Source organism: Mus musculus, chromosome 10, assembly GCF_000001635.26.
Source record: "Mus musculus strain C57BL/6J chromosome 10, GRCm38.p6 C57BL/6J".
NCBI classification, from domain to species: Eukaryota; Metazoa; Chordata; class Mammalia; order Rodentia; family Muridae; genus Mus; species Mus musculus.
In genome coordinates this window covers 33924881-33951782 of record NC_000076.6, presented here as the reverse complement: position 1 = coordinate 33951782, position 26902 = coordinate 33924881, and the positions used below count along the sequence as shown (strand labels likewise).

Genomic DNA, 26902 nt, shown 5'->3' with positions numbered 1-26902 from the left:
GTTAACTGCTAATGTGCTCATTTTTAGCTTGAAAATGTTCTGTAAGAGTACTTTCACTCTTACAATGACTTCGAATTTTTTTTTTTTTTTACTAAAAGAAGGAATTCTACTAAAGGAAATAGTATTTCCTCCATGCATCACGTTCAACGATACCCAATAATTTAAAAATATTATACTTGTCAGATTATGTCATCCTCATATTTAAACACGTCCGTAGTTGCCTCGTAGATCAATCCCCCAGAGGGAGAAACAGACTGTTAACACTGGATAAGCAACTTTGTAATATTGACAAAGGAACTTGTCTTAATTAACCCGCAGAACATAATTTAGAGCTCAGATACTGTGTAAACAGGAACAGGTGTTTGCCGCAGAATCAGACATTTAAATGTACTCAGAATCTAGTTACGGTTTTAGCATATCTGGAGTGGAAACTGCAACTGGAAGGTGGGAGGGGCAGTGATGCTCTGATGTGCAAGCGAAAGTTGCAAAAATCCCTCACAAGTCCCACAATGCACCGCAACTCAGACGGATCTGCAGCGGGGCATGCTGGGATCTCTACCCTCTCTGGCCAGTGAGGAAGGTCTGTTGTGACTGCGGAGGACTCTTGGAGGCCTGGGCTCTCTTTTGGGTCGCGGCGCGGCAGTCTCGGGAGGTCTGTCCTTGGCGATCGGGCGGGCTGTGTGGGGCGCGCTTTCGGGCGGTGGCTGGCTCCTGCGGTGGGGAGGAGCGGCGGTCTAGCCGTGGGTCCGGGTCTGCAGGCCGGCTCCGGGTGGCCGCAGGTCCGGTTCCCTGCGCCCCACCGGTGCGACGTTGGCTCAGAACTTTGACAGATTCGGGCCTTACCACCTTCGCCATCCCGTACCCAGGCTAGCCCTTCGAAGGTCCCCCCTTACTTGTAGTGTGTCCTTTATCTGCAGTGCCCCAGTCCTTGGAAGAAACGAAACTAGGTATCGATAGAACTTCCTTCTAGAAACAGAAACTTATTACTGTCTGAAGAGAAACGAGAAAAAGGAAAATGTAGAAAGATTTTGTAAAGCTGAAATTAGATGAAGGGAATAGTTGCCCTCGTTTTTCCTTCCTATTACTAAAATACGTGACAGCCAGGTGATAGTCTAGGGGAAGGTCTGGGTTTGTGATTGCGTTAAAAGGTTTTGTTTTGTTTTAGCACCTCCCTACAAGTAGTCCATCTCCCATTAGCCCATCAATCTCATAACTCGTTTGAAAATGAACTTCCGAGGGTTGAGCTGTTAGCTAACCTAATGAAACCAGCGTCTATACCCCAGTTTCCTAGATCTTGGCGGTAAGTGCTGTTTTCCTACAATGCTCACAGCTTTTACCTTTGGGCTCTGCGGTGTTTACCTTCCATCGTTATCTGACTGTAGTGACCTGTCTGGTCCAGGGTTTCCATGTATGTAAAACCACAGCAGTGGTATTAAGTTTGACACATATAAAGCTCTGAAGTGAACTAAGGTGGATTTACCCTCCTCATTCTACTACATGCAAGTAAATATGTTGATCAACATTAGCCTTCTGTTTTACTTTATTTTACATGGACAACTTATTAAATATACTTTTTTTTCTACCTGTTGGACGAAATGCCTTGTATTATTGTTTTTTGAGATGGAGTCTCACTATGCAGCCCTGAATGGTTTGGAACTCAGCTATGGCTGGCCTCCAACTAACAGATCCACCTGCTCTCTGCCTCAGGAGTGCTGAGATTAAAAGGGTGTATCACCAATGCCTTGTTGAAATGTTTTACTCATAAATTTTCTTATTATTACCTCTGATATCTTGACATTCAGGCACAATATCCTTTATCTAGAATATGTAGAAATACAATACTAAACATAAAGTTTGTTTGTGTCATATATAGCTTGTATTTTAAAACATATTTCTCTGTATGTATTTCTATTTTCAGTGTGCCAGTGTTTTGACTGTCCTACATCGTGTGATCAGGCATAGATCCACTTGGGACCTGTCTGCTCAGAAGGTTTGAGATCAGGCATAGATCCACTGGGACATGTCAGCTCAGAAGGTTTGGATTTTGGAGCATATGGAGTTTAAATTTTTGGATTAAGAATGCTTGACCTGTAGCTAGGCTTTCTTAGGACATATTATAAATAAGTGTGTTTATTTAAGGAATGATAAGTACAGTGAATTTTTCTTTGCCAAAGCTAATATAGCTCTAAATACTCCACAGAAGAGTCCCAAATCATTTTTATGAAATGTGCTTTTCTTCAACTTTGACTTTCAAATTTACAATTTTGTTTTACTTCTATTCTAGGCCCATGCTCTGCCATGCTTTCCTGCAACATATGTGGTGAAACTGTAAACTCAGAACCAGATATGAAAGCTCACCTAATTGTTCACATGGAAAATGAAATTATCTGTCCATTTTGCAAGTTGTCAGGTATAAATTACAACGAAATATGTTTTCATATCGAAACTGTTCATTTTGAACAAAATGCACCAGAAAAAAACTCTGAGAAGCTAGCTGCAGTGCAATATGGACATTCAGACCGAAAGAACACCAACCTGCAGAGTACAGCGGAAGTTACTTCAGGCATTCATTCAGCTTGTGCATCTAGCTTTCCAAAAGAGTCATCTGAAAGCCTTCCTAAAGATAGGACTGTAAAGCATGAAGCTTTTTATACAGAGAACATAACTGAATCTAGAAAGTACCAAAAGAGCAGAGAAAAGAAGCCTGGATTGTCTGAGGCCCAAGGATCAATTTATGAAACAACATACAGTCCTCCCGAATGTCCATTTTGTGGAAAAATTGAGGGGTGTAGTCAAGATATGGAAATTCATGTGAAAACAAAGCATGCCAGTCTTTTAGAAAGTCCATTAAAAGGTAAAGTACTCAATTTATTTAAATTGTTATAAAAGCGGTAGTCTCAGTTTAATATGTGGTATCCAATGAGTTGGCTTGTCAATTGCTACAATTGTGCTTTTTAGATTCAATTTACGTTCATAGTATTTTTCATTTGCTATCATTCCAATATAAAAATTATAAAGAGTTTGATGCAGATATAGAATGCTTTAGCTAAAGTAAGAGCAGTTTTGGTAACTTTCTAGTTTCTAGAGAGCATTTGTACTACCACTAGCCCAGAACATCTCAATTGTCCTAGACTGTGGGTTGGTGTTAATGAATTTTAGTTTGCACTCCATGATGTTTATTTAACAAAACACACTGATACTGAGCCTTTTGGACTTGCTGAGACTTATTTTATAGCTGGAGATAGAGATACGGACTATCTTGGTTCATGTTTCATGAGTCTCTGACAAATATGTTCCATTTTCTTGAGTATCATTCAGTACCCATCACTTGGATTGTGATAATTTTCACATCTATTTCCAGGGGTTATTTTCCACCTGGGTTTTATGAGCTTGTTGGAATTTTGTGTATTTTTCCTTTCAGCTCTTTCAGTTTTATTTTTGTCTTTATTTTTATGAACACGAGACTGTTGCCTTGCTTACATACTTGCATATGGAATCCATTATGTGCATTTGTGCCTGCTGCCCAGGGAGGCCAGAACGGTAATTACTGGAACTGATCCTGGGTTCTATGCAAGAGCAGCAAGTACTCTTAACTGCTGAGCCATCTTAGCAGCTTCTTGTGTTTTGAGACTCTGTTGTTGGCTACAGAGGTTGAGCATATTAAGTCATTTTCTTATTAAGCTTTAGGGGCTTCATGTATTTTGGATATAAGGGTTTGGTTTTTGTTTTTCATACAGGGCCTCTCTATGTAGCGCTGGCTGGCCTGGAACTCCTCCCTATGCAGACAGGATATCGTCAAACTCAACAAGACGCACCTGCCTCTGCCTCTGGAGTCCTACGGTTAAAGGTGTGCGCCACCACACGTGTCTAGATGTAATTCTTTTATCAGATAAGCTCTTTGGAAATATTTTCTCCTGTGTATGTACATGACTTGTATTTTTATTTTAACCACCTTTTTTTTTTTTTTTTTTACAAAATAAACATTTTAATTTTAATGAAGTTTATTTTTAATTTATTCCTTATAGATCTTTAACAGTTGTATTTGAAAACTCATTGCCAGTTTCTAAAAGTTTTTAAAGTTTTGCATTTCACACTTAGAGCTATGACTTTTTTGAATTAATTTTTGCAAAAAAATTTACAAATTGCCTTGGAAAAGGCCTAAAGTCAATGTATATTCTTTTTAAATATATTTCCATGATTGCCAATAATTTTAGTTGACTTTCTCTATTGCAATGTATATGTTTTTTGTTCTCTTTTTTCTTTTGTGCATTTTTAAAATATTTTATGTTTATATTCACTTCCATCTATCTGTTGACGTATCTTACTCAGTTGCTTTGAACGTATATTCTCAGTAGTAATTCTTGACTTAAGTGGTTATCTACCCCTATTGCGTACCCTTTTATTTCTGTAGGGCTTAAATCTGATCTGTCTTTGCTCTCTCTGTATTGCCTACAGTGGCAATTTTTCCTCTGAAGTCATAAAATATCAACTTACATTCATTCTTCTTCTACAGATTGTTATGTTTGGGTTATGAATATGTTGTGTGTACAGTATATCGTGAGAATTTGGAATGTAAAAATTATTGATTTATATGACTTTTTAAGTTATTGTATCTTATGAGTCAGATACTTAGATATTCCTTACTATTTTGCTATTTTAATAACTGTAATTTTGTATCATTATTTATATTAGAGAGAACAGTTTTTTGACCTTTATCTTTATTATTTCCTTAGGTATCATTATTTATTTTTAAGATTTTCTTTTCATTAATGGTGTGTGTGTGTGTGTGTGTGTGTGTATGTGTGCAGATATCCATGGAATTCCTGTGGTCTTCTGGAGGAGCTGAGACATCGCTCCAGTTGTTCATTATTTTTTTTATTTTTATTTTTTTGCTTAATTTTTAGGACTATTTTGTTAAATTTCATGAAAATTCTGTGACCTGTTGTTTGATCTTAAGTTATCGTCCATTTTCACATTAATTCAGGTTTTCACTTATATAAAGTTTTCTCACATTTTTCATTATACTTGTTCTTTTATTTAATTAGCTTTTGCAAGTTTATAGAAACATTGTCAACCTTTACATATAATTAAGGTGTTTAGTCTTGTGCAATTTTTATTTTGATAGTTTTCCATTGATTTAGCTCAATAATCTCTGTAGATGATTCATTACCCACTCACTACGCAGGAAAACTGCATGAGCCAAAACAGGAGCCACCCCTGATGAAGACAGCAGACATTTGCTGTGTGGGTACACTGATTCTCAGCCACCAAGTGTGGTTTGCTCTGAAAAAAGAACCTGCTCGTCATGAGTAGAGTTGGGTCAGCTCAATTTAATTAACCTTTCAGCACAGGAAAGTGAGAGATAAATAATGAGAAGTATAGTGCCTATGTATATATTTAATATAGCAGATTGTAGTCAGGCCAGTTGACCAGAATGGAAGAATCACGAGTGGTGAGGTAGAAGGCTAGAGAAAAGTAGATCAGGGATGTTATGAATAGACTTCAGAGGTTGACAGACATTGGTTATGATACATCAGGGATATAATTACACAGTTGGCTAGATTGGAGTAAAGGAAAAGATTAGTGTGGTGAAGATAAGCACCCATTTCAATTCATAAAAAGGCTAGGACAGGATATTGGTCCAGGTGCTGACATTTTAAGTAAAGGAAAATAAGTATCCAGTATTTAAGAGAAGGTTAGCTAATGAAGCTTATAGTTCCATCGTGTAGAGACAGAAACTTGCAGAGCAGTGGTGCTTTTGAAGAAGGAAAAACAGTGGTTTGAAAGGGAGTGAAGGAGACATGTTCTCCTCTTGGGATTATGAAATGCGAAATTGAAATCCTTTCTGTGTGAGAAAATGGGGCCAACCAGAGCCTGTTAACACCGGAAGAGGAGTGTACAGAGACTACTTTGCAGCTGACTGGTGGCATGCTGTGATTTCTAGGGCTTGAGGCAGGAGGAGGTGGGGGATGAGAAAGGGTGATAGCTTGCATCAGAGTAGTGAAAGGAATGCCTACAGTTAAACACTGCTAAGACTCAGATGTTGACTACTGATGGTAGCCAATGATCTGAGTCATTGATGCTGTTGGTGCTTATGCCAGCCTTGGATGAGTCCATTGAACAGTGATGGCTAACCTGGTAGATTTCTGGCGGCCAAAGAGAGCATAGGCAGATGTGAACGAGGCACCTGAGTTAATTGTTAATAGGCTGATGATGAGTTCAAACTGGAAGTAATGAGGACTTGGTCTGTTGTAATATAGTGACCAGAGGGAGAAGCAAAGAGTTCTGGCCACTAGCTCTGGGACCTCGAATACCCTACAGCATTGTTTATGGATGCCACTCTTGTCTCTTAGTGATGTTTTGGAACATGCTTGCAAAGATTCAGCTCTCTTCTTTCTTTCAGTAATTTAGTACTCTATTGACTTTATACACTTTAGGTTATATTCCTTTACAGCTTTCCATTAGTGTCTTCAGTTTGCACTTATTTTCAGAACTGTGTGTATGTGTTATTAAGGAGTAATAATATGTGTTCTTAACATGTAATTCTACTTATTGATATTTTAATAATTTTTATATAAATTCCCAAAGATGCAATTACTAAGTAAAAGCACACTTATCCTTTTAGATTTAGTAGATATGATTAGCTTTCCTGTTTTTATTAAATTAATTTAGAAATATGGTCTGACTATGTAGCTCAAGCTGGTACTGAACTCTAAATCTCCTGCCTCAGCTTCCCAAGCAGCTGCTGGATTGTGTCAGCAGGTGCTTAGTCTGTTCTGGACTGCCTTTCTTGGTACTAGAACTCCTACTGTGTTTCATAATTGAAATCTTACTATTCATCTATTATGAAAGTTTTTAATATTATCCTTTCCCACTAAAGCTTTATGGTTCCTTCAACATGGCATTTTTGCATTCATGTTAGACTAGGCCTTATATGTATAAGTTGCTTAGTGCTTTCTTTCTGTGTCTGTATATAATTCTGAGCCCCTCTTCTAGAGCTGTTATTGCGAGGCTCTGACCTTGCCTATTGGAGTCATCTCTTTAATCTCCTGTTCCTAAGCAGTCAGTATGACTTCAGAGCTGAACTTTGTGCACTTGGGTTTAGTGTCTGTCTACCTGGCATGGTGAATACTGGGAATTTAGCTCCCATACTTTCTATCCAGACTTGTAACCACTTTGTTTTAGTTTTCCTTTTTACTTGGCTTACTTAAACCACTGTTGTGAATGTTTATTATTTTCTTATTCTGGAGTGGTAAGAGAGATCTATACTATTAATCAGTCTCTCATTTTGTCTATAGAAGAAGAAATGTAATTTTATTCGTTTAAAAAAAAGTTAGACATTAACCCATTGTGCCTTACTCACATCATTTAATACTCTATTTTATTACCAAAACCCAAAGTCTCACAGATTAGCTATCACCATCCAGTGTATTCATCATCCAGGGCCGACATAAGCACCAATAGTGTTCAGACAATATTGTGAAATTAGTACAAATATTAACCTCAAAGTTACATATATTTATTTTGCATCTGTTGTATTTTTGCCATAGCGCACATGTGGAGGTCAGGGAGTTGCTTACGTCACAATGTGGGTCCCAGATATCAAGCTCAGGTTATCAGGCTTAATGGCCAGCACCTTTATCCACTCACCAATCTCACTGGCCCCCAAAGAAGTAGCTTTTAAATCCAATTATAAAGGGCTTTTATTTTTTAAAACAAGAGTAAAATGTATTAGAAAGTCTTTGATGTGTTTGGTTTATTTATTTATTGAGGCAGGGTCTCAGTATAGGCTTGGCTGACCTGCAAGTTGATGTCGGACCAGACTGACTTTAACTCACAGAAATCTGATTGTCTCTGCCCCCTGAGTGCTATGATTAGAAGTGTGTACCACTATGCCTGGTGAGATGTTAATGCTAACTACAAAAGCATTCTACTCATAAAGTTGATAGCCCTTGACATGGGGTGAGAAGTCTAAAAATCCAGAAAATTAAACTATCCTACCTTTGTTTCTATCTAATACAGACTGTCATCAACCACTCTATGACTGTCCCATGTGTGGGCTTGTCTGTACAAATTACCATATTCTCCAGGAACATGTGGACTTGCATTTAGAAGAAAGCAGCTTTCAGCAAGGTATGTTTATGCCTAGAAATATTTCAGTTTCTGCTTCCTAGAATACACATCTCTCAGGTTAATACCATGAATAAAGTTCTACCATTTAAACGTAAATCTGCTCTTTAGATAATTCTCATGTAGCTGCACTGTTTTCCTTGACGTTATTTTGCAGAAAAATTGTAAAGTATGAATTGTGGCGATCCTCGGTTTTGCTCTGCTATGTGGAGGGCTCCTTGTTTAAGGTAGTACTTTTTAAACTGTGTGCCTTTCTAAAGTTTTCATTGACAAGTTGAGGCTGTTTTTTCATTGGTTTAAAATAGTGAAGTTACTTTAACATTTAGCCATCAAAATTTTTGAGCTAAGAAGCTGCTAATTTTAAAAACTGTGAATTTATGTGGACTTTATAACTGTTGTGTGACAATATGATTTCTGGGGAGATACAACACACACATCTACTTACCGCAGATAGGGAGCCCATGGTAGACCCAAGTACTGGTGCTACCAAAGCCCACTTTGGTGAACTGATAAGTTTTATTTGCATTACTTACAGGAGTATGGATGAGGGGTTACTTTACAGTTGTGCGTATGACTCAAAGACAGATGTATCATCAAGGCCCATTCAGTAATGGGTGAATTGCTCACAAAATCTTGGAAACCTGGAGCAGACTGCACAGCCTGTAAGCTGCTCAGGTGGTTGGAGTTTTCTTTCCAAGTGGCTCAGTTGGTCTAAACCTCTTCTTCAACAGGAGCTTGTCTGAGAGTCTGCAGCTTGGCTCGCTTCTGTCAACTTTAGTTACTTACCCTAGCAGGGAAGGAGCCTAGTGCATCTAGTCAGTTTTAGGGACTTCCTAAAGCTTTTTTTTGTTTGTTTGTTTGTTTGTTTGTGTATCTTTCTGTTAAAAGAGCTACTGTGCAGGGTGAAATGTTTCAATCTCAAGGAAATTGTTCCACAATAATAATTTAAAAGTCTCACTATGTGTTTCCAGTTGGTTGCCTTCTAAAATAATCAGTGTAATAATAACTTTACAGCATTTTTCTTCTGTTTTCTCTCTTCTTACATTGTATGTGTGTTCATGTGTGTCTCAGTGCTTGCAAGTGGGTATGTGCCTGTGTGGACACCATATGACAACCTTGGATGTCATCCTTAGGAATGCTATACAGCTCCTTTAAGATGGGTCTCTTACTATCTTGGAGCACACAAATTAGGCCTGTTCCCAGGTTTGCTCCTATCTCCACCTCCCTAATGCTGGAATTACAATCATGGACAACCACACCCACATATTTTACGTGGTTCTCGACACTGAACTTAGGTTCTTATGTCTGTGAGGCAAGCCCTTTCCTGACTGAGCTATCTCCTGGGCCTGTTGTCTGTCCTTTTTGATAGTATTAAAGGTGTAGGGTGTTGTATGAGTCTCTTAGGGCCACTGAAAAATAAGAGACCTCTAAGAGAAGTTGTTTATATTTTTATTACTCTGTCAGTATTTGGGAGTATGTAAACAACTACTGGTAAAGTGGGAGATTTTAGTGTTCCGGTGACTTACTGCCAGTAATCATGAGCTCTGCATCATGTACCTGCTTTGCTCATAACCACAAGAGGAAAAACCACTAGAGCATTGATGGAAGACTATTCCATATCAGTAGTCTTTTACTGTTTACTCCAGTTGGCATGTCGTTGTTGTTTAGGATTCCTGTTGCTGTAATAAAACACTACCAATATAAGCAGCCTGGGGAGGAAAGGGTTTATTTTATCTAAACATTTTCAGATAACCGTGTGATTCATGATATTTAATGATGTTTTCTACCACTGAGGGAAGTCAGGGTAGGAACTTAAGGCAGGAACCTGTAGGCAGGAGCATAGGCCATGAAGTGCTTCTGACTGGCTTGTTTTCTCTTGGCTTGTTCAAGTCTTCTTTCTTAGAGCACCCAGGACCATCAGCCCAGGGGTGACACCACCCACAATGGCTGAACCTTCTAACACCAGTCACTATGAAACACACTACAGACTTGCCTACACCCAATCTTTCCTTATTGTTATTGTTTGGTTTTTTTTTGAGAGAGTTTCACTATGTAGCTATGGCTGTCTATGTGTAAACTCTAGCTTGTGTCAAGTTGACAAAAACTAGCCAGCATAGCTGTCTTCCTTTGAATAAGATTGTAAGAGGATGTTGTGGAAGGGGTAACCTTTTCAAAGCAGAATCTCTGGTAATTCTTACTTTATGGATAGGCTTTGTATTGGTATTCTATAAACCAATGAAAATAGTCTCAGGGCATGCTAAAAATCAGTTTACATGATGAATTTACTTGGTGAATTACATGACCAAGAATGGAAGGGAGAACCTAGTAGGAAGTGTAACAACAGCTGAGAGGTTTGTAAGAAAGAATATTCAGTTTTAGAATTAAATCAACAGCTTTGTGGATTGTACTGTCTCTGAATTGAGGAATACCTAGAAGACTCCATAACTGTTTCTTCTGGGTGTGACTCTGAGGGTGTTCCCAAGAAAAACTGATGCATGTGTTGGCAAACAGAATGAAGATCTGCATTCAGTGTGGGCAGGTAGCATCTAATGTAACTAGGATTCTAGAGGGACCAGGAAATCTGAAGAAGGGGCAAACTCACTTTGGCTCTTCCTTCTGGATTGGGACTTTTTCTTTTTCCTGCAGCTGCTCCTTGCCTTAAACTCCAGGGTATTTGGCTTTTGAACTCTGGGACTCTTCTGATAATCCCTACCAGAGAATTTGAGCCTTTGACCTCATACTGGGATCACTGATGTTGCCAAACTGGTTCTGCCACTTTCAACTTTCTCACTACTGGTTTCTCTGCCTCTCAGGCTATAAAGAATGTATCATTATGTAATTCATTCCTGTGTGATTTATATTTAATGATGTTTTCTATCTTTCTGTCTCTTTCTCTCTCTCTCTCTTTCTCTCTGTGTGTGTGTGTGTGTGTGTGTGAGTGTGCATATGCACCTGTGTGTGGTGTTTTCTTATTTTGCTCTCAGTCCTGTTTTACTGGAGGACACTAACCAATAAAGAATCTAGGAAACAAGATACAGTACAGAAGCCTTTGACTAAAGAATCTGAGTCTCACTGAGAGAGGAAGCATTAAGCTATAAAATTATTCAGCTTGTTCGGCTGAAAACTTAACTGTAGTGAAACAGTTGGAGGTTGGGAATATATATATATTTTATATTCTTTATTACTTTCTTCATTCTGTCCATTAGTTGTTTTCAGAGACACCAATGACAAGAGTCATTCACCCTCTCACCTTTTGTCTTTCTCAGCAGGTGATACTTCCTAAAGGTGTTAGGATGTTCACATCCGCTAGTTAAGGAGAAATGCTTGTTAGCGCATAAGCACTGACTGGATCTGGGTTGTTGCTCTCCAATAGGCATGGACAGAGTCCAGTGTTCTAGTGATAGAGAATTAGCTCACCGGCTTCAGCAAGAAGAAGACAGAAAGAGGAAATCTGAAGAATCAAGACAAGAAAGGGAAGAGTTTCAGAAGTTGCAGGTACAAGGATTAGTTTTATTGAATAGAGTTCTTGTTCCCTAAATGTGATTGTGAGATGTTTACCTATGTTTAGAAATATGGGTCTGCCATTAAAAGCTAAGGTTCACAGTCAAAACAATTTTTACTAGTCTGTCCATGTTATATAAAAAATATTTTTATCTGTGTACGTTATATTTTATTGGGGTGGAGGGTATGTTTGAAAGTAGCTCTTTTCCAAAGATGGAGAGATGGCTCAGTGGTTAAGAGTGCTTACTGCTGTGGCAAAGGGCCTAGATTCATTTTCTAGCCCCTACTTCAGGCAGCTTATAACTAATTATAATTCCAGCTCCAGGCAATCCCATTCTTGCTTGTTACCCACACATGCACATGCACATACACACACACACACATGCACATGCACACACACACACACACACACACACACACACACACACTCACAGGCATGCACAGTAAAATAAAAAATAAATAAACAAAGTGGTGATTCTTGACTAATTCTAACACTAGGGAGACAGAGGAAGGTGAATCTCTTGAGTTTGAGACCAACCTGGGGCACATTACAAACAAAAATCCCCAAAACAACGTTCAGATTAGAATAATCATTTCAGATAAAGTATGTGAATGTCTTCACAGGAAACCCACAGGGTTTTGTTGTTTTTGTTTTTTTCTTTCTTGTCTTTAAATGAAGAAGGAAAATAAAGTATTTAGTGATTTTTCCCCTGGATTAGACAACCATTAGGTGGTAAAGTGTGCCTGTAAAGCTATGCAGATGTTGGGTTGATGTGAGGTTCATATGGGTTGATGCACTGTACTGAGAATCTGTTTACTTAAAGCTATGGTGTATCTCTCCTTAGTCTTAGATTCCTTTAAAGAATACAATTAAGACATTTTTTATTTTAGTGGCTGTTCAGAGTTTGGCGGTTTATGATGTTTGAGGGCACGTTTTCCTTATGTGAAGGAAATATCTACTGGACTAAAGTGGCAGCATCTGAGGGGTTTTAATGCATTACAAATTTTAATGTTTCTCCCTTTTCATTTCTGGCTTGTGAACTATGGTTTTTGTACTGATAATATTTGTAGAGTTTTTAATGTCATTTGTATGTGTGAACAGGATAGTATAGTATTAATATATAGGGTTTATGAACATACCTAAAAATGTTTCCAGATTTATGTACATCTGAAAGCCTTTAGTATTGTGTACTATACATACACTTTTCTTCTGATTTTTTTTTTTTTCAGACATCTTACATAGGACTGTTTTTCCTTGAAAATTGTTTTGGAAGATCTAATTTAGGATCCTCCATCCCCCATTATTTATTGATTATTTATTTATTTACAAATTTTTTTTATATTAGAATTCAGACAAGAAAAATTGTTTTTTTTCTAAGTCTTTTTTTTTTGCCATACATATGAGTTTTTTATAGTGTTGTGATCCTACTTGTCTACAGAAACATGTAAGGGAGGAATTATTTATCTGAACTCACAGTTTCAGGCTATCATAGTGGGAAACACTTGGAGAGGCCATTCACATTACACTGGAACAAACAGGAAGCCAATGGTATGGCAGGAATTGGACCTGGTTTTTACTGGCCTGTTTTTGCCAGGGAAGCACAACTTCCTACAGGTTCTATAAAAGCCTCCCAAAATAGCACCTTTGTGTGAGACACAGGTATTCAAAACAGGGTCTGTAGTTTCATGGTCAAAGTGCAACACCATAAAAATATATGAAGCCTTTTGAGTATCAACAACACAGAAAGTCCCTGACATTTAAAAAGGTTTATTATTATTGTAGATACGTGTAGCTGTGATCAAATACCTGACAAGAAGCAACATAAAGTGGGGAGTGTTCATTTGGCTTACAGTTAGAGGGGATACAATCTGTCACAGTACCAAAGGCATGGCAGGGAGAATAGGAGGTTTTTCTGCATCCACAGTTAAGGAAACAACAGAATGGTTACATGTCTCAGTACACTTTGTCCTTTCTATTCAGTCTGGAAGGCTAACCCATGGGATTGTCCTGTACATATTCAAAGTAGGTTTACCACTTTAACTAACCAGATTTATAAGCTCTCTCATATTAATTTCCCAGAGTTTGTTTCCATGATGATTTTTATTTTATTTTATTACTTGTGTGTACTTGTGTGTGTGTATTTCTTGCTCAATGCCATAGAGCATATGTGGCAATCAGAGAACAACATTGGGGAATTGGTTCTGCCCTTCTACTATGGGTTTCAGAGATTTAATTCAGTACATTAGCCTTGCATGATAGACACTTTTACACACTGAGTCATTCCACCAGATCTCCAAGCTTATTCAAAAACCCATCAAGTTGACAGTCAAAATATACTATTGCAACTCTGTTTGTTACCTTGACACATCACATTTTAAAAAAAGATTTATTTACTTGTTTTATGCATGTAAGTACATGTCGCTATCTTCAGAAACACCAGAAAAGGGCATTGGATCCAATTACAGATGGTTGTGAGCCACCATGTGGTTGCTGGGAATTGAACTCAGGATTTCTGCAAGGGTAGTCAGTGCTTTTAACTACTGGCCCCAAAACTCACGACTTTTAAACTATAGTCTTCCAGCACTTGTCTCCATAGACTCATGGCTATCTCTTCATGGACAGAGTCATTCAGTCCAACTACCCATAGTCTTTAATGGTGTCACTACTATTCAAAATTATAAATAGAGTATCTTTTGATACATGAGCACTATCTTAACTATAAATTAATATCCTGTAACAGACCAAAAAAAAGATGCATACTATTTCATAATGCACCTTATATTCTCTATGACTTCAAAGGATTTCATGGTCTTTTAATACAGTATAAGTGCAGAGTCTCTTGTGAGGTTTAACTAATCTCTTAGCCTGTATAATATTACAAAACACATTTTGTGCTTTTACTATATGATGGTGCAGAGTGGGGGTCCTGATTCCAAAAAGGAAGAATGATGACATAGCAAAAGAAATATGAGACCAATGCAAAAACACAGTGCAGCTGAACAAGCACCAAACCCTGTGGCTCCGTGTTAGGTATCTGCGACTTTTGATGGAACAACAGGGCTCCAGGGAGCTTGGGTAGTCCTGCCTTTCCTGCTTTGCTGCCTGTAGCACAAATAGCCTTCCTTTGGGCCATTTTTACTTTGTGCCTACTTTCCTCAGCACATAGACTACTGTTATCGCCAGTACCCTAGGATCTCTATTACAATTTCTGCTTTACCTTCACAGCTTTACTCCCTGACCTTGGGGCCTCCTTGTTGGGACTCGGCTATTGGAGGACTCTGCACATTCATGGCCTCAGTGGCTCTCTAGAATCATAGTGTAAAATCCAATGAATCATGCATCTTTCCTACTTGCAAAATCAGTACCACTTAGATACTAGTCAAGTTCTGCTACTATCTTGGGAGAGAGCCTTGCCCCTTGGAGCACAGTTGCAATTAACCTAGTATTCCAACCATGGGAAAACACTTTCCTATATGATAGGGTTTTTTTTTTTTTTTTTGCTTTTGTTTTTGTTTGTTTTTAGAGAACCCTTCAGTGGCAGTCTCAGTTTTGGCCCCCTCCTTTCTAATGAATTGCCCTTTTTTATTAGATGGAGCCTTTAGTGGATGGAATAAAGGTTCCTCTGATCTCAGTGCATAGTGCCCCTTTCTCTGTTAATGTCCATATCTCTTTTACAATTATCTTAATGTTCTATTATTGTGAAGAGATACCATACCAGCTCTTTAAAAAGGAAGCAACTAATTGGGCTTGCTTACAGTTTTAGAGCCTTAGTCTATTATCATTATGGTGGAGTATGTGTAGACAGGCTGGAAGGCATGGTGCTAAGAGCAGGAGCTGGGAACTCACCTTGCCTCCTGACACCTGCTGAGCCAAACTTCCACTGTTTACATTCTTCCTAGCATTCTGGGCTTTCCACTCTATGTGCCTGGCCCTATAAGCCCTGATCACAATATTCAAGGACTTTTTGAGCCTGAAGTTTGAAACTTCCACAATTCTCATCACAAACCAGTTCCAGAGGCCTAAGAACTCCATGGTCAGGCTTATTACAGTAGAGGCTCACTCCATGTAAGCTTCCTTATATCTTTTTTGTTGCTTTTATTAGATAACTGAGCAGAAGCACCTTAAGAGAGGAGGGTTTATGTACAGTGTGAGGAAGTGAGGAAGGTAGGTTGCTGCTCATATTGTATTCACGACCATGAAACAGGGGGACGAATAACTTTATCCTCTTATTCAGCTCACCGCATGGGATAGTGCCATATTTAGGGTAGAGAGATTTCCTATCGCTATTAACCCAGTCTAGACACAACCACACAGACATGGCCAAAAGTTTGTTTTCATGGTGATTTTAAAATCGTTTCAACTTGGTAACCAAGATTAACCATGATAATGATGTAACGTTGTAAGTAGTCTAGATCTCAGGAAGTTTATCCATAAAGGCAGTTTATATGTTTGAGTCTCTCAGTCTGTTTTTCAAAAACAGCTCATTTATGATGAAGCATGATTGAGATGGAGTGATGTATGAACTAAGTAGGTCTTACTGGGTCAGTGATGGGACAAAATAGCAAGTTTCCATAAGTTCTTTTGTAGCCATCAATATTGTTGGAATTTTGCCTTTCTCAGTACCTTAACAGAAAGGCGGATCTTTCATTTCTATACTATAAGGAAAGCAACTAATTATTTGTAAGAGTTACAGAAGCTTACAGAAATAACTAATTATTAAGTTATGGATGAATGGTTTAATTTTCACTAAATCTTTACATTTACTTGTATGGAAAAAAATACATAAACCAGACTATTTCAACATCCATTTCCAAAAAAAATGAGAGTTAAAAGTTTCCATGTGGTTGAAGTACAGGGACATAAAAATAAGTTATTTGTTTTTATGTTCAATAGCGGCAATATGGTTTAGATAATTCTGGAGGATACAAACAACAGCAGCTACGACATATGGAGCTAGAAGTAAATAGGGGAAGAATGCATCCATCTGAATTTCATAGCAGAAAAGCTGACATGTTGGAATCAATAGCTATTGGTATTGATGATGGAAAAACAAAAACTTCTGGTGAGTGCTTAAAAATCCAAGCCACAGTTTTAATATTGCATATATCACTGGAGTAATAAAACCACTTGAATTTGTTGAATTTTCAGTCAACAGTTTATATAGTTGGAGGTGAAATTGTATGTACACACATTTTTTACAAAACATTTTAAAACTTCTAAACTTCTATTTTTATAGTAAATAATTCACTTAAAATAATTTGGCTTAAATTGTATTAACTCACAACAACGGGAAATGAACCTTCTGGATTTTTAAAAATTTAATAGCATATATTAATTTATATGATATTGTTTCAATATGATATTTTCATATATGTATGTAGTATATTTTGGTCATATTTACCACCACCACCCCATTACCCTCTTTTGTTCCCTAACTTCTGCTGCTCCCATTTCCTTTTCTCAGCTAGTATCCACCATTACCCCTTGACCCCATCTCATCCCTATTTCCACATGTTTTTTGTTTGTTTGTGTTTATTTGGTTTTGGTGAAGGGATGATTACAAGAATATGAATGAACAGGAGCATGGGTAAGAAAAATGATTTTTCTTCATCTCCAACCCCCAGTTAATGGTTAATTAACTTCAGATAGCTTCTACGGAAGGGGAAGGACCTTACTAGCTCTCATCTAATCATGGTTTAATGTCAGTAAATCCACAGAGATAGGTGGGTCCTTGTGAATACCTCTCATCTCTGTGACAAACTTAGTCTTGTTAAGATAGTCATTGCTGCTGAGTTTGAAAACCAGCAGCCATGCCATGCCTATAAGACAGCATTCTACATTTTCCTTCTTCCTCAGGCTCTGCTGTTTAACAGTGCCCCCTTTCTTGATATTTCCTGAGCCTTGGAGGGATTAATGTAGATAACCCATTTAGGACAGACTATCACATGGTCATTTATTCTCAGTTCTTTGAGTCGTTGCTGACACCCACTATCAAAGAATCTCTGATGAAAATGTACAACCATACTAATCTATGGATGTAAATAAAACACTTAGAAGACAGTTTAACAGGCATATCATGTCCATTTGGTAAAACTATAGTAGCTTTCCTATGGGGCCTGTGCTTATTATATACCTGTCCATAGCTCAGGAACACTTCAGTGTCAAGTATGGTTTCTGTTGAATATATTGCTTTGGCAGTAAAATTTATAAAACTTCTGATGAACTATCAGGTGTTGAACTATCAGGAGTCTAAATCTCTTCTTCTAATAATTTAAATGCAGTGTCTATGGTACCATTTTAAAAGTTGTCAGTATCAAGAGGGGTTTTTCCATAGTTTTGTAGTTAGCATGTTCCCCTCACAAGGATTATTAATTGAAATATTTTATATCCTTTGTAAAATATACCAACTCTGTTATTATTTTATACTTTACAGGACATTTCAAATGGAAACACTACAATTCAAAGGTTCAATAACCTCATAAGTATAATGGCCACCGTATTACTCATTTCATTTTGAATACTAAAAGCTTTATATACAGTGTTTCTTCTGGGCCCAAATGAACACTGTTATGTACTTGACACTTAGAGTTTATATAACATTCTTAAGACTTGCATAGTTGGCAAGCTAATATTAATAATCAGATCTGCTTTACTCAAGAATGTATGCCACTTTTTCTGGTTATTGTTTTATTTGTTTGCTTGTCTTGTTTTTTTTTTTTCCAATTATGTTTTTGTATCTCTGTTAGGGTACTAATACATTTTATATGGAAACAGTTGCATTCTTATGACTAGCCTTTTTATTTTTTATTTTTTTATTTTTCTGAGACAGGGTTTCTCTGTATAGCCGTGGCTGTCCTAGAACTTACTCTGTAGAACAGGCTAGCCTTGAATTCAGAAATCCACCTACCTCTGCCTCCCAAGTCTGGGATTAAAGGTGTGTGCCACCACTGCCCAGCGACTTTTTTTAAGACATGATCTCACAAGGATTAACTTGTTGCTCTTGAAGAGGTTTAATTACTAGCACGAATCTGGTAGTTCACCATAGTCTGCAACTCCAGATCCAGGGTATAAATGGATATTTATTCATATAAATACACACACACACACATACATATTTCCCTTTCCCTTTCCCTTTCCCTTTCCCTTTCCCTTTCCCTTTCCCTTTCCCTTCCCCTTTCCCCTTTCCCCTTCCACTCCTTCCCCTTCCCCTTCCCCTTCCCCTTCTTCCCCTTCTTCCCCTTTCCCTTCCCCTTCCCCTTCTTCTCCTTCTTTTTTTTTTTTTTGGGGACATGATCTTACTGTATAGCCCAGGTTGTCCTATAATTCTCTTTGTAGATTGAGCTGGTCTTAAACTCACAGAGATCTACATGCCTCTGCCTCTCAAGTGCTGTGATTTAAAGTCATGTACCTCTATGCCAGGCCTGTGTATGATATCTTTAGATAAAAATTTTAAATTTGAATATATTTTCTAAATGTCTCATGTTTTTTGGAGGGAAGTTTGAGACTCTGTAGCACAGGCTGACCTGGAATTGATTGGTTAGCACTGACTGTCTTTAGACACTTAGCAGACCTCTGCCTTAGCCTTTAAGTGCTAGGCCACCACACACAGCAAATCTCTCAATTTTTGTTTTTATTGTGTGTGTTTTGGATGGAAGGTTTTTTTTTTAAAGATCATAAATGTGCATTTCTTAATGATTCTGTAAGTATGCTGTTTTATATTTTCACCTGCATATATGTTTGTGTACTATTTACATGCTTGATGCTCATGAAGGCTAAAATTGGGCATTAGATACTCCAGACCTGGAGTTACAAATGTTTTTAACCACTGCATGTGTGCTGGGAATAGAACCTGTATTCCTAGGTTTTTACTTTATTTTTATTTTTTTCCCCATCCCACCCTATGATTTTATTTTTAATCTACTTGATGTCTTTGTTTATGAGGTCAGGGTAGGGTTGAGATTGGAAGGAAAGAGGGAATCTGGGGTTTTGTTCTTATTTATAACAGTATTATATTTGTATGCACTTACATATATATACATGTAGTTCTTTTTCTGACACCATTTATTGAGTTTGCTTTCCATCTGCAAAGGTGTCAGATGCCCTGGAGTTTGTGTCGGAGTTGAGTTGCCCAATGTGGGCACTGGGAACTGAACTCATGACCTTTGCAAAAGTAGCAAGTGTCCTTTCTGCTGAGCCATCACACCAACTTTTAAATTTTTAAATTTTAATTTTTTTAAAGATTTTAATTTTTTTTAAGTGTGCAGGTATCTATTAGAATAGTCATTTAACACTCTTTTATATATTTATATAAAATATATTTTAAACAGGAAAGTATAATTTAGTAATAGGTAGCTTATTTGGAAAACATCTAAGGAAATTTAGGAATTAAAAATACTTCTGGGCCAGAGAGATGGCTCAGTGGTTAAGAGCACTGACTGCTCTTCCAGAGGTCCTGAGTTCAATTCCCAGCACCCACATGGTGGCTCACAACCATCTGTAGTGGGGTCTGATGCACTTTTCTGGTGTGTGTCTGAAGACAGCTACAGCGTACTCATTTAAATAAAAATAAATAATACAAAGTAATTCTAAGAAAGTTGTGTGATATTATTGCTAAGATGGTTACCAGGAAGTGAGGTATTCCTGTCTTATATGTAACAAGCATGGCAGAGTATACTCAAATATATACCAATTATAGATTTTCCCCCTTTCATTCTTAAAGGACTGTCTTAAATCTTGCTATCATTCAAGACAACGTTCATCATTCTCTTCCCAGATGCCTGTTCTGTGTATAAACTTAAGATACTTAGTCTCTTCCATGTCACTTCACATTTTTTCCTCCATATATGAACTTAGTACTCACTAACAAGTCATTTCCATTGCTCTTTTTCTTCAATGTGAATCTTATTTGTTTTTTTTTCCCCCTTAATTTATAACTAACTTCTGTAGTGGGTATAGCTATAGCTATTGGTTACGTGATTGTTTTTTTTTTGTTTGTTTGTTTGTTTTGTTTTTATCTGTCCCCCTAAAGACATTTTTTTTTTGTATTTTATTCAAATAAAATACATATAATGACTCTCCTTTTTTCCTGCCACACACTAGGAGACAGCATGAACTACATAACAGACATCGCTGCACTGAGCGGGCTGCTTCAGAGTGTTTAAAGAAGACTAAATATACACAAAACCCTTGCTTAACCAAATTCTAGCATTTAGTCTAGTGACATTTTCCAGGGATGTTGTCACATTTATCTTTTTATGGCTTAGAACTTACTATCCTGATATGTATACAAAGTGTAATACTGAAATAAAATTAAAACCCATTGCATACTTTGTTTTTTGAATCAAACAATTTTATGTCAAGAAGAATGCTAAAAGGTCAGATGGAGGCCACATTGCAATCGGCTGTATATGCTGTGGATTAATATGAAACACTATAGGCTGTCAGCAGGTACTTTAAGGTGGAAGAAAGCAGGTTGAATAAGACTGAACAAGCTCTAGTAGTGCATGCAATAAATGGAAAGACAAGAAGAGTATTCATTCTGTAAGTAAACTTTTGTGTCTCAGGCTTTGCAGATGAAGAGCTTAAAGATGCCGGAAACGTCAATGCAAGTAGTACTATTTTAGTGTTAGAAAGCTTGGGTTGTGGGGACAGTACATGAGCTAAGGTTGTAACAATGAGAATAAATTAAAGCTGAGTTGCAAGGGTTTTTCTTTGGAGCTTGAGGTCGATGTTGGATGTATAAACATCAATTTAATGATGATAAATGAATCTTTCTAATGAAGTGCATTAAATGTCTTGTATTTTAGGAATTATTGAAGCCCTCCATAGGTATTATCAGAACACTGCCACAGATGTAAGGTGTGTGTGGCTTTCTACAGTGGTGGATCACTTTCACTCATCTTTTGGGGACAAAGGTTGGGGTTGCGGTTATAGAAACTTCCAGATGCTACTTTCATCATTATTGCAAAGTGATGTATATGGTGACTGCTTGAAAGGTATGTAAAGTACTATTAACCTCTGAGTTTATGATATACAGAAGGTATTAGGAATAACTGTCTTAGAAATTCATGTGAGTTTGTCTAGTACAGTATATGTGATTGAATTATATTATTGTTCAGTGTATTAGTATCTTGCCTTCTGACTTATTTGCTTACATAATTTCAGGTATGGCAGTTCCTTGTATTCCAAAAATTCAGTCCATGATTGAAGATGCATGGAATGAAGGTTTTGATCCTCAGGGAGCCTCTCAACTTAATAACAAATTACAGGGAACAAAGGCCTGGATTGGAGCGTGTGAGATTTATACACTTCTGACCTCACTGAGAGTAAAGTATGCACCTGTAAACTACAGCCAACATTATTGTGTTCATTTGCAAGTTATCAGGATTAAATTTAATATGACTAAAGTTAGCAACTGTCTTAGATATATTTTCATGCTCATATTTCAGTGAGAAAGAGTTTGCTTTGACTTACAATTTCAAAGGATACATTCCATCATGGTAGGAAACAGTGAAGGCATAGTGGCAGAATGTAGACTTTTGTCACAGTGCAATGGCAGTCAGAAAGCAGCGCCTTAGGAAATGTAAACCTGCTGAAAAGGTTCAGGGCCTGCCTCCAGGGATCTGCTTCTTCTAGTGAGATGACTTCTAGTTTCCACAACCTTTCCAAATAGCACTGCTAGCTTACCAAGTCTAACGTGAGCCTACGAGGGCCATTTCACATTTGAACTACAGAAGAAACCTGTAACAGTTTAGAATATTTTGTATATTTCATTGCTGTGAGAGACGAGGATGGTCTGTGTTCACAGAAGTTTGTAATAATCAAGATACTAAATGCTTCTGGCTATACTTTAAAATAGTTTTGGAGTAACACAGAAGTGAGCTTACCTCAACAATCTCATTTAGTCAAGATGACTCCACTGTAGTCTGGGGCCAAATAGGAGAGACATGGATGTAGAAATGTTTTCCTATGTTCTTCCCTATGGAATTAAAGAAAATTGAACATGTTCAGAATTTCTTTTTACATTTATTTATTTATTTATTTATTTATAGAAGAAAACATTTAGATAATTTTGACTAGTACAAATGACTTCTACTGGGGATTAAAACCAGAATTTAGCTTCTTTATTTTTTTCTTTTAAATAAAGATATACAAAAATTTACTGATTGAATTTTAATGTGTTTTTCTGTTTATACTGTTATAAGTTTGCAGAATAATCCTGCAAGAAGTCAGTTTTCTTTAAAACTTTAAAAAATATTTAACTATTTTTGTTATATATATAGATGCATGTTTGTGTATATGTACATCTGAGTACACATGCCTTTGGATCCCCTGGAGGTGGAGTTATCAGCCATTTCTGACTAAATGTGGGTCTTTTGCGAGAGTAGTATGTGCTTTTAGCTTCTGAGCTATTTCTCTAAGCACCTAACTTTTTATTACTATGTGTGTGTTTGAGTGAGTATGTGGAGGTCAGAAGACAAATTTGTGGAGCTGTTCTTCCACCTTGATGTGGGTTCTGGGGATGGAATGCAGGTCACCATGCTTGCACAGCAAACAACTTTACTCGTTGAACCATCTTGCCCGTAGAACCATGAGTTTCTAGTTGATCATCAGGCCTAGATACATTAGAATAAAGGTGATAATGTCCCAGGTTATTGCATATAAGTTTTAAAAGTCAAGCATAGTCTTTATTTGCTATTCTTGGATATTTTTTATGTTATGAAATCTTTTTTAAATTTTAGCTCATTTATCAGTCTTATTACAAATGATTTGAATAATTTGAATTGCTATGATGATTTGAATAACGATTTTCCCCATAAAATGATCTCGAGATTAAGAGTAAGAATTTATGTTTACTTTTTTCTTCATAGTGAAGTAATAGAAACACAAATATATTCTACATTAAGATTAGGATTTTTGTTAGAATAATTACACTTATGCAAAAATTTGTAAAATATTCTAAATTATCTGCTTTTTGAATTGTTTAGGTGCCGCATTATTGATTTTCACAAGTCAACTGGTCCTTTGGGTACACACCCTCGCTTATTTGAATGGATATTGAACTATTATTCTTCAGAGACGGAAGGAACTCCAAAGATCGTGTGTACATCTAAACCTCCTATCTATCTCCAGCATCAGGGTTAGTAGATCTCACATACATACAACTGTGATATTTTTAAAATAGCAGATGATGCTTGCTTATGAACAGGTGGAGGGTGGGGGGTGCTGTGGTGATTATCAGAGCTACTTTTCATTCTGGTTCCTCCTGGGGAACCCAGCATTCTGGGCCTTTGCATTTCCTGTGCACAGTTTCTAGTTCACTGCTCTGATTATTCATCCCCGTCCTTTTCTATTCTTTGCCCTGTTGTCACTTATGCTAAGCCTTTTCAGACTGTACTTATTTAAAAGTGAATGTATACGTGCATGCATGTGTGTGTGTGTTAAACACATAGAAGAAAAAGTCGAATGTATATATAGTAATATCTGTGTATGGATGTGACATATTAACTGTTATTTATGCATTGAATAGGTCACAGTCGAACAGTTGTTGGAATTGAAGAGAAAAAAAACCGAACATTATGCTTGCTAGTATTTGATCCTGGATGTCCTTCTCGAGAAATGCAGAAACTGTTAAAGCAAGATATGGAGGCTAGTAGTCTTAGACAACTTCGGAAATCTGTGGGAAATCTAAAACATAAGCAGTACCAGATAGTAGCAGTAGAGGGTGTTCTTTCCCCAGAGGAAAAAGTTGTAAGTATTGGGTGAAGTAGTTTAAAATTTTTAGTTAAAATCGGTGTTGTCTTTATCTCCTCATAACTCATTCTATTTCATGAAATGACAAATATATTTATCTTTAATATTGAATTTCTAGAATAGACATTTTTAAAGTTAGATGGCCTTTCAGTTGTTTAACTCATCTTCATAAAAATTTTAATTTTATAATTTAAATTAATTTTTGATATTGAGTGATAAATAACAACAATATGGTTGACAGGCCGCAGAAGTGGCAGAGCAGCTGTGACAGGCCCTTACAGGCCTACATCTGCATCCAAGAGGTGGAGCTGATCCTCAGTCCTCTGCGCACTTACCCTGCCAAAGGAGAGCTTGCCACTGGGGAGTGCTCTAACACTGGGAAACAGATGAGATCATCATTTTCTCTCCAGTGAGAGAATATCAGCTGTAGAAGATTCCATAGATAATATGGACACAACAATCAAAGAAAATGCAAAATGCAAAAAGATCCTAACTCAAAACATTCAGGAAATCCAGGACACAATGAAAAGAACAAACCTAAGCATAATAGGTGAATGAAGATTTTCACCTTAAAGGACCAGTAAATATCTTCAACAAAATTCTAGAAAAAAATTTCCCTAACCTAAAGAAAGAGATTCTCATGAACATATAAGAAGCCTACAGAACTCCAAATAGTTTGCACTGGAAGAAAAATTCTTCCCATCACATAATAATCAAAATACAAAATGCACACAACAAAGAAAGAATATTAAAAGCAGTAAGGGAAAAAGGTCAAGTAAGATATGAAGGCAGACCTATTATAATTATACCAGACTTCTCACCGGAGACTATAAAAGCCAGAAGATCCTGGACAGATGTCATATATACCCTAAGAGAATACAAATGCCAGCCCAGGCTACTATACTCAGCAAAACTCTCAATTACCATAGATGGAGAAACCAAAATATTCCATGACAAAACCAAATTTACACAGTATCTTTACATGAATCCAGCCCATCAAAGGATAATAAAGGGAAACTACAGCACAAGGAGGGAAACTACAACCTAGAAAAAGCAAGAAAATAATTTTTCAACCAACCTAAAAGAAGATAGCCAAATGAACAGAATCTCAAATCTAACAACAAAAAATAACAGGAAGCAACAATTACTTTCCTTTAATATCATTCAATATCAATGGATTCAATTCACCAATAAAAAGACATAGACTAACAGACTGGCTTTGTAAACAGGACTCAACATTTTGCTGCATACAGGAAACCTACCTCAGGGTCAAAGACAAATGCTACCTTAGAGTAAAAGGTTGGGAAACATTTTTCCAAGCACATGGTCCCAAGAAACAAGCTGGAGTAGATAGATATAGAATAAAATTGACTTTTAACCTAAAGTTACCAAAGGAACAGGACAGGGAAGGCATTTCATACTCATCAAAGGTAAAATCTACCAAGGTGAACTCTCAGTTCTGAACATATATGCTCCAAATGCAAGGGCATCCACATTCATTAAAGAAACTTTAGTAAAGCTCAAAACACACATTGCACTGCTCACAATAATAGTGGGAGCCTTCAACTCCCCACTCTCATCAGTGGACAGATCCTGAAAACACAAATTCAACAAACATACAATGACACTAACAGAAGTTATGAAACAAATGGATGTAACATATCTATAGAACATTCTATCCTAAAACAAAAGGATATACCTTCTTAGCACCTCATGGTACATTCTCCAAAATTGACCATATAATCAGCAGGCTTCAACTGATATAGAAATGTTGAAATAATCCCATGCATCCTATCAGATCCCCATGGACTAAGGCTGATATTCAATAACAACATAAATAATACAAAGCCCACATACATGTGGAAGCTAAACAATACTCAGTGATAACTTGGTCAAGGAAGAAATAAAGAAATTAAAGACTTTTTAGAGTTTAATGAAAATAAAGCCACAACATACCCAAACTTTTGGGACACAATGAAACCTGTATTAAGAGGAAAACTTATAGCTCTGAGTGCCTCCAAAAAGAAACTGGAGAGAGCATACACTAGCAGCTTGACAACACACTTAAAAGCTCTAGAACGAAAGGAAACAAATTCACCCAAGACGAGCAAATAATTAAACTCAGGGTTGAAATCAATCAAGTAGAAACAGAAAGAACTATACAAAGAATCAAACAAACTCGGAGGTGGTTCTTTGAGAAAATATATAAACCCTTAGTGAGACTAACTAGAGGGCACAGGGACAGTGTCCTAATTAACAAAATCAGAAAAGAAAAGGGAGACATAACAGAATCTGAGGAAATCAAAAAAATCACCAGATACCAGATACCAAAGTTAAATCAGGATCAGATTAACCATCTAAACAGCCTTATATCCCTTAAAGAAATAAAATCAGTCATTAATAGTCTCCCAAGCCAAAAAAAAAAAAAAAAAAAAAAAAGCCTAGAGCAGAGGTCTATCATACCTTTAAAGAAGACCTAATTCCAATACTCTTCAAACTATTCCACAAAATTGAAAT

The 26902-nt window shown here is 37.0% G+C and overlaps 1 protein-coding gene across 8 annotated transcripts in view; it reads left to right on the top strand.

Moving 5' to 3' along the window:
• The first annotated feature begins 488 nt into the window (after positions 1–488).
• Zup1 (zinc finger containing ubiquitin peptidase 1) overlaps positions 489–26902 on the top strand; it is a 32153-nt gene continuing 5739 nt past the window's right edge. Inside the window, exons 1-11 of one of the 8 annotated variants that reach the window (XM_030245303.1) lie at positions 510–652; positions 1919–2035; positions 2285–2854; positions 3738–3847; positions 8023–8133; positions 11504–11625; positions 16526–16694; positions 21439–21627; positions 21797–21962; positions 23620–23771; positions 24162–24382. In XM_030245303.1, the coding sequence (XP_030101163.1) occupies positions 8052–8133; positions 11504–11625; positions 16526–16694; positions 21439–21627; positions 21797–21962; positions 23620–23771; positions 24162–24382 (1101 nt within the window). In that variant the 5' untranslated portion in view covers positions 510–652; positions 1919–2035; positions 2285–2854; positions 3738–3847; positions 8023–8051. Of the gene's footprint in view, positions 653–1165; positions 1301–1918; positions 2036–2284; positions 2855–3737; positions 3848–8022; positions 8134–11503; positions 11626–16525; positions 16695–21438; positions 21628–21796; positions 21963–23619; positions 23772–24161; positions 26650–26902 lie in introns of those variants that run through there. The other 7 variants (XM_006512868.4, XM_006512869.4, XM_006512870.4 and 4 more) reach the window with 7 other exon arrangements.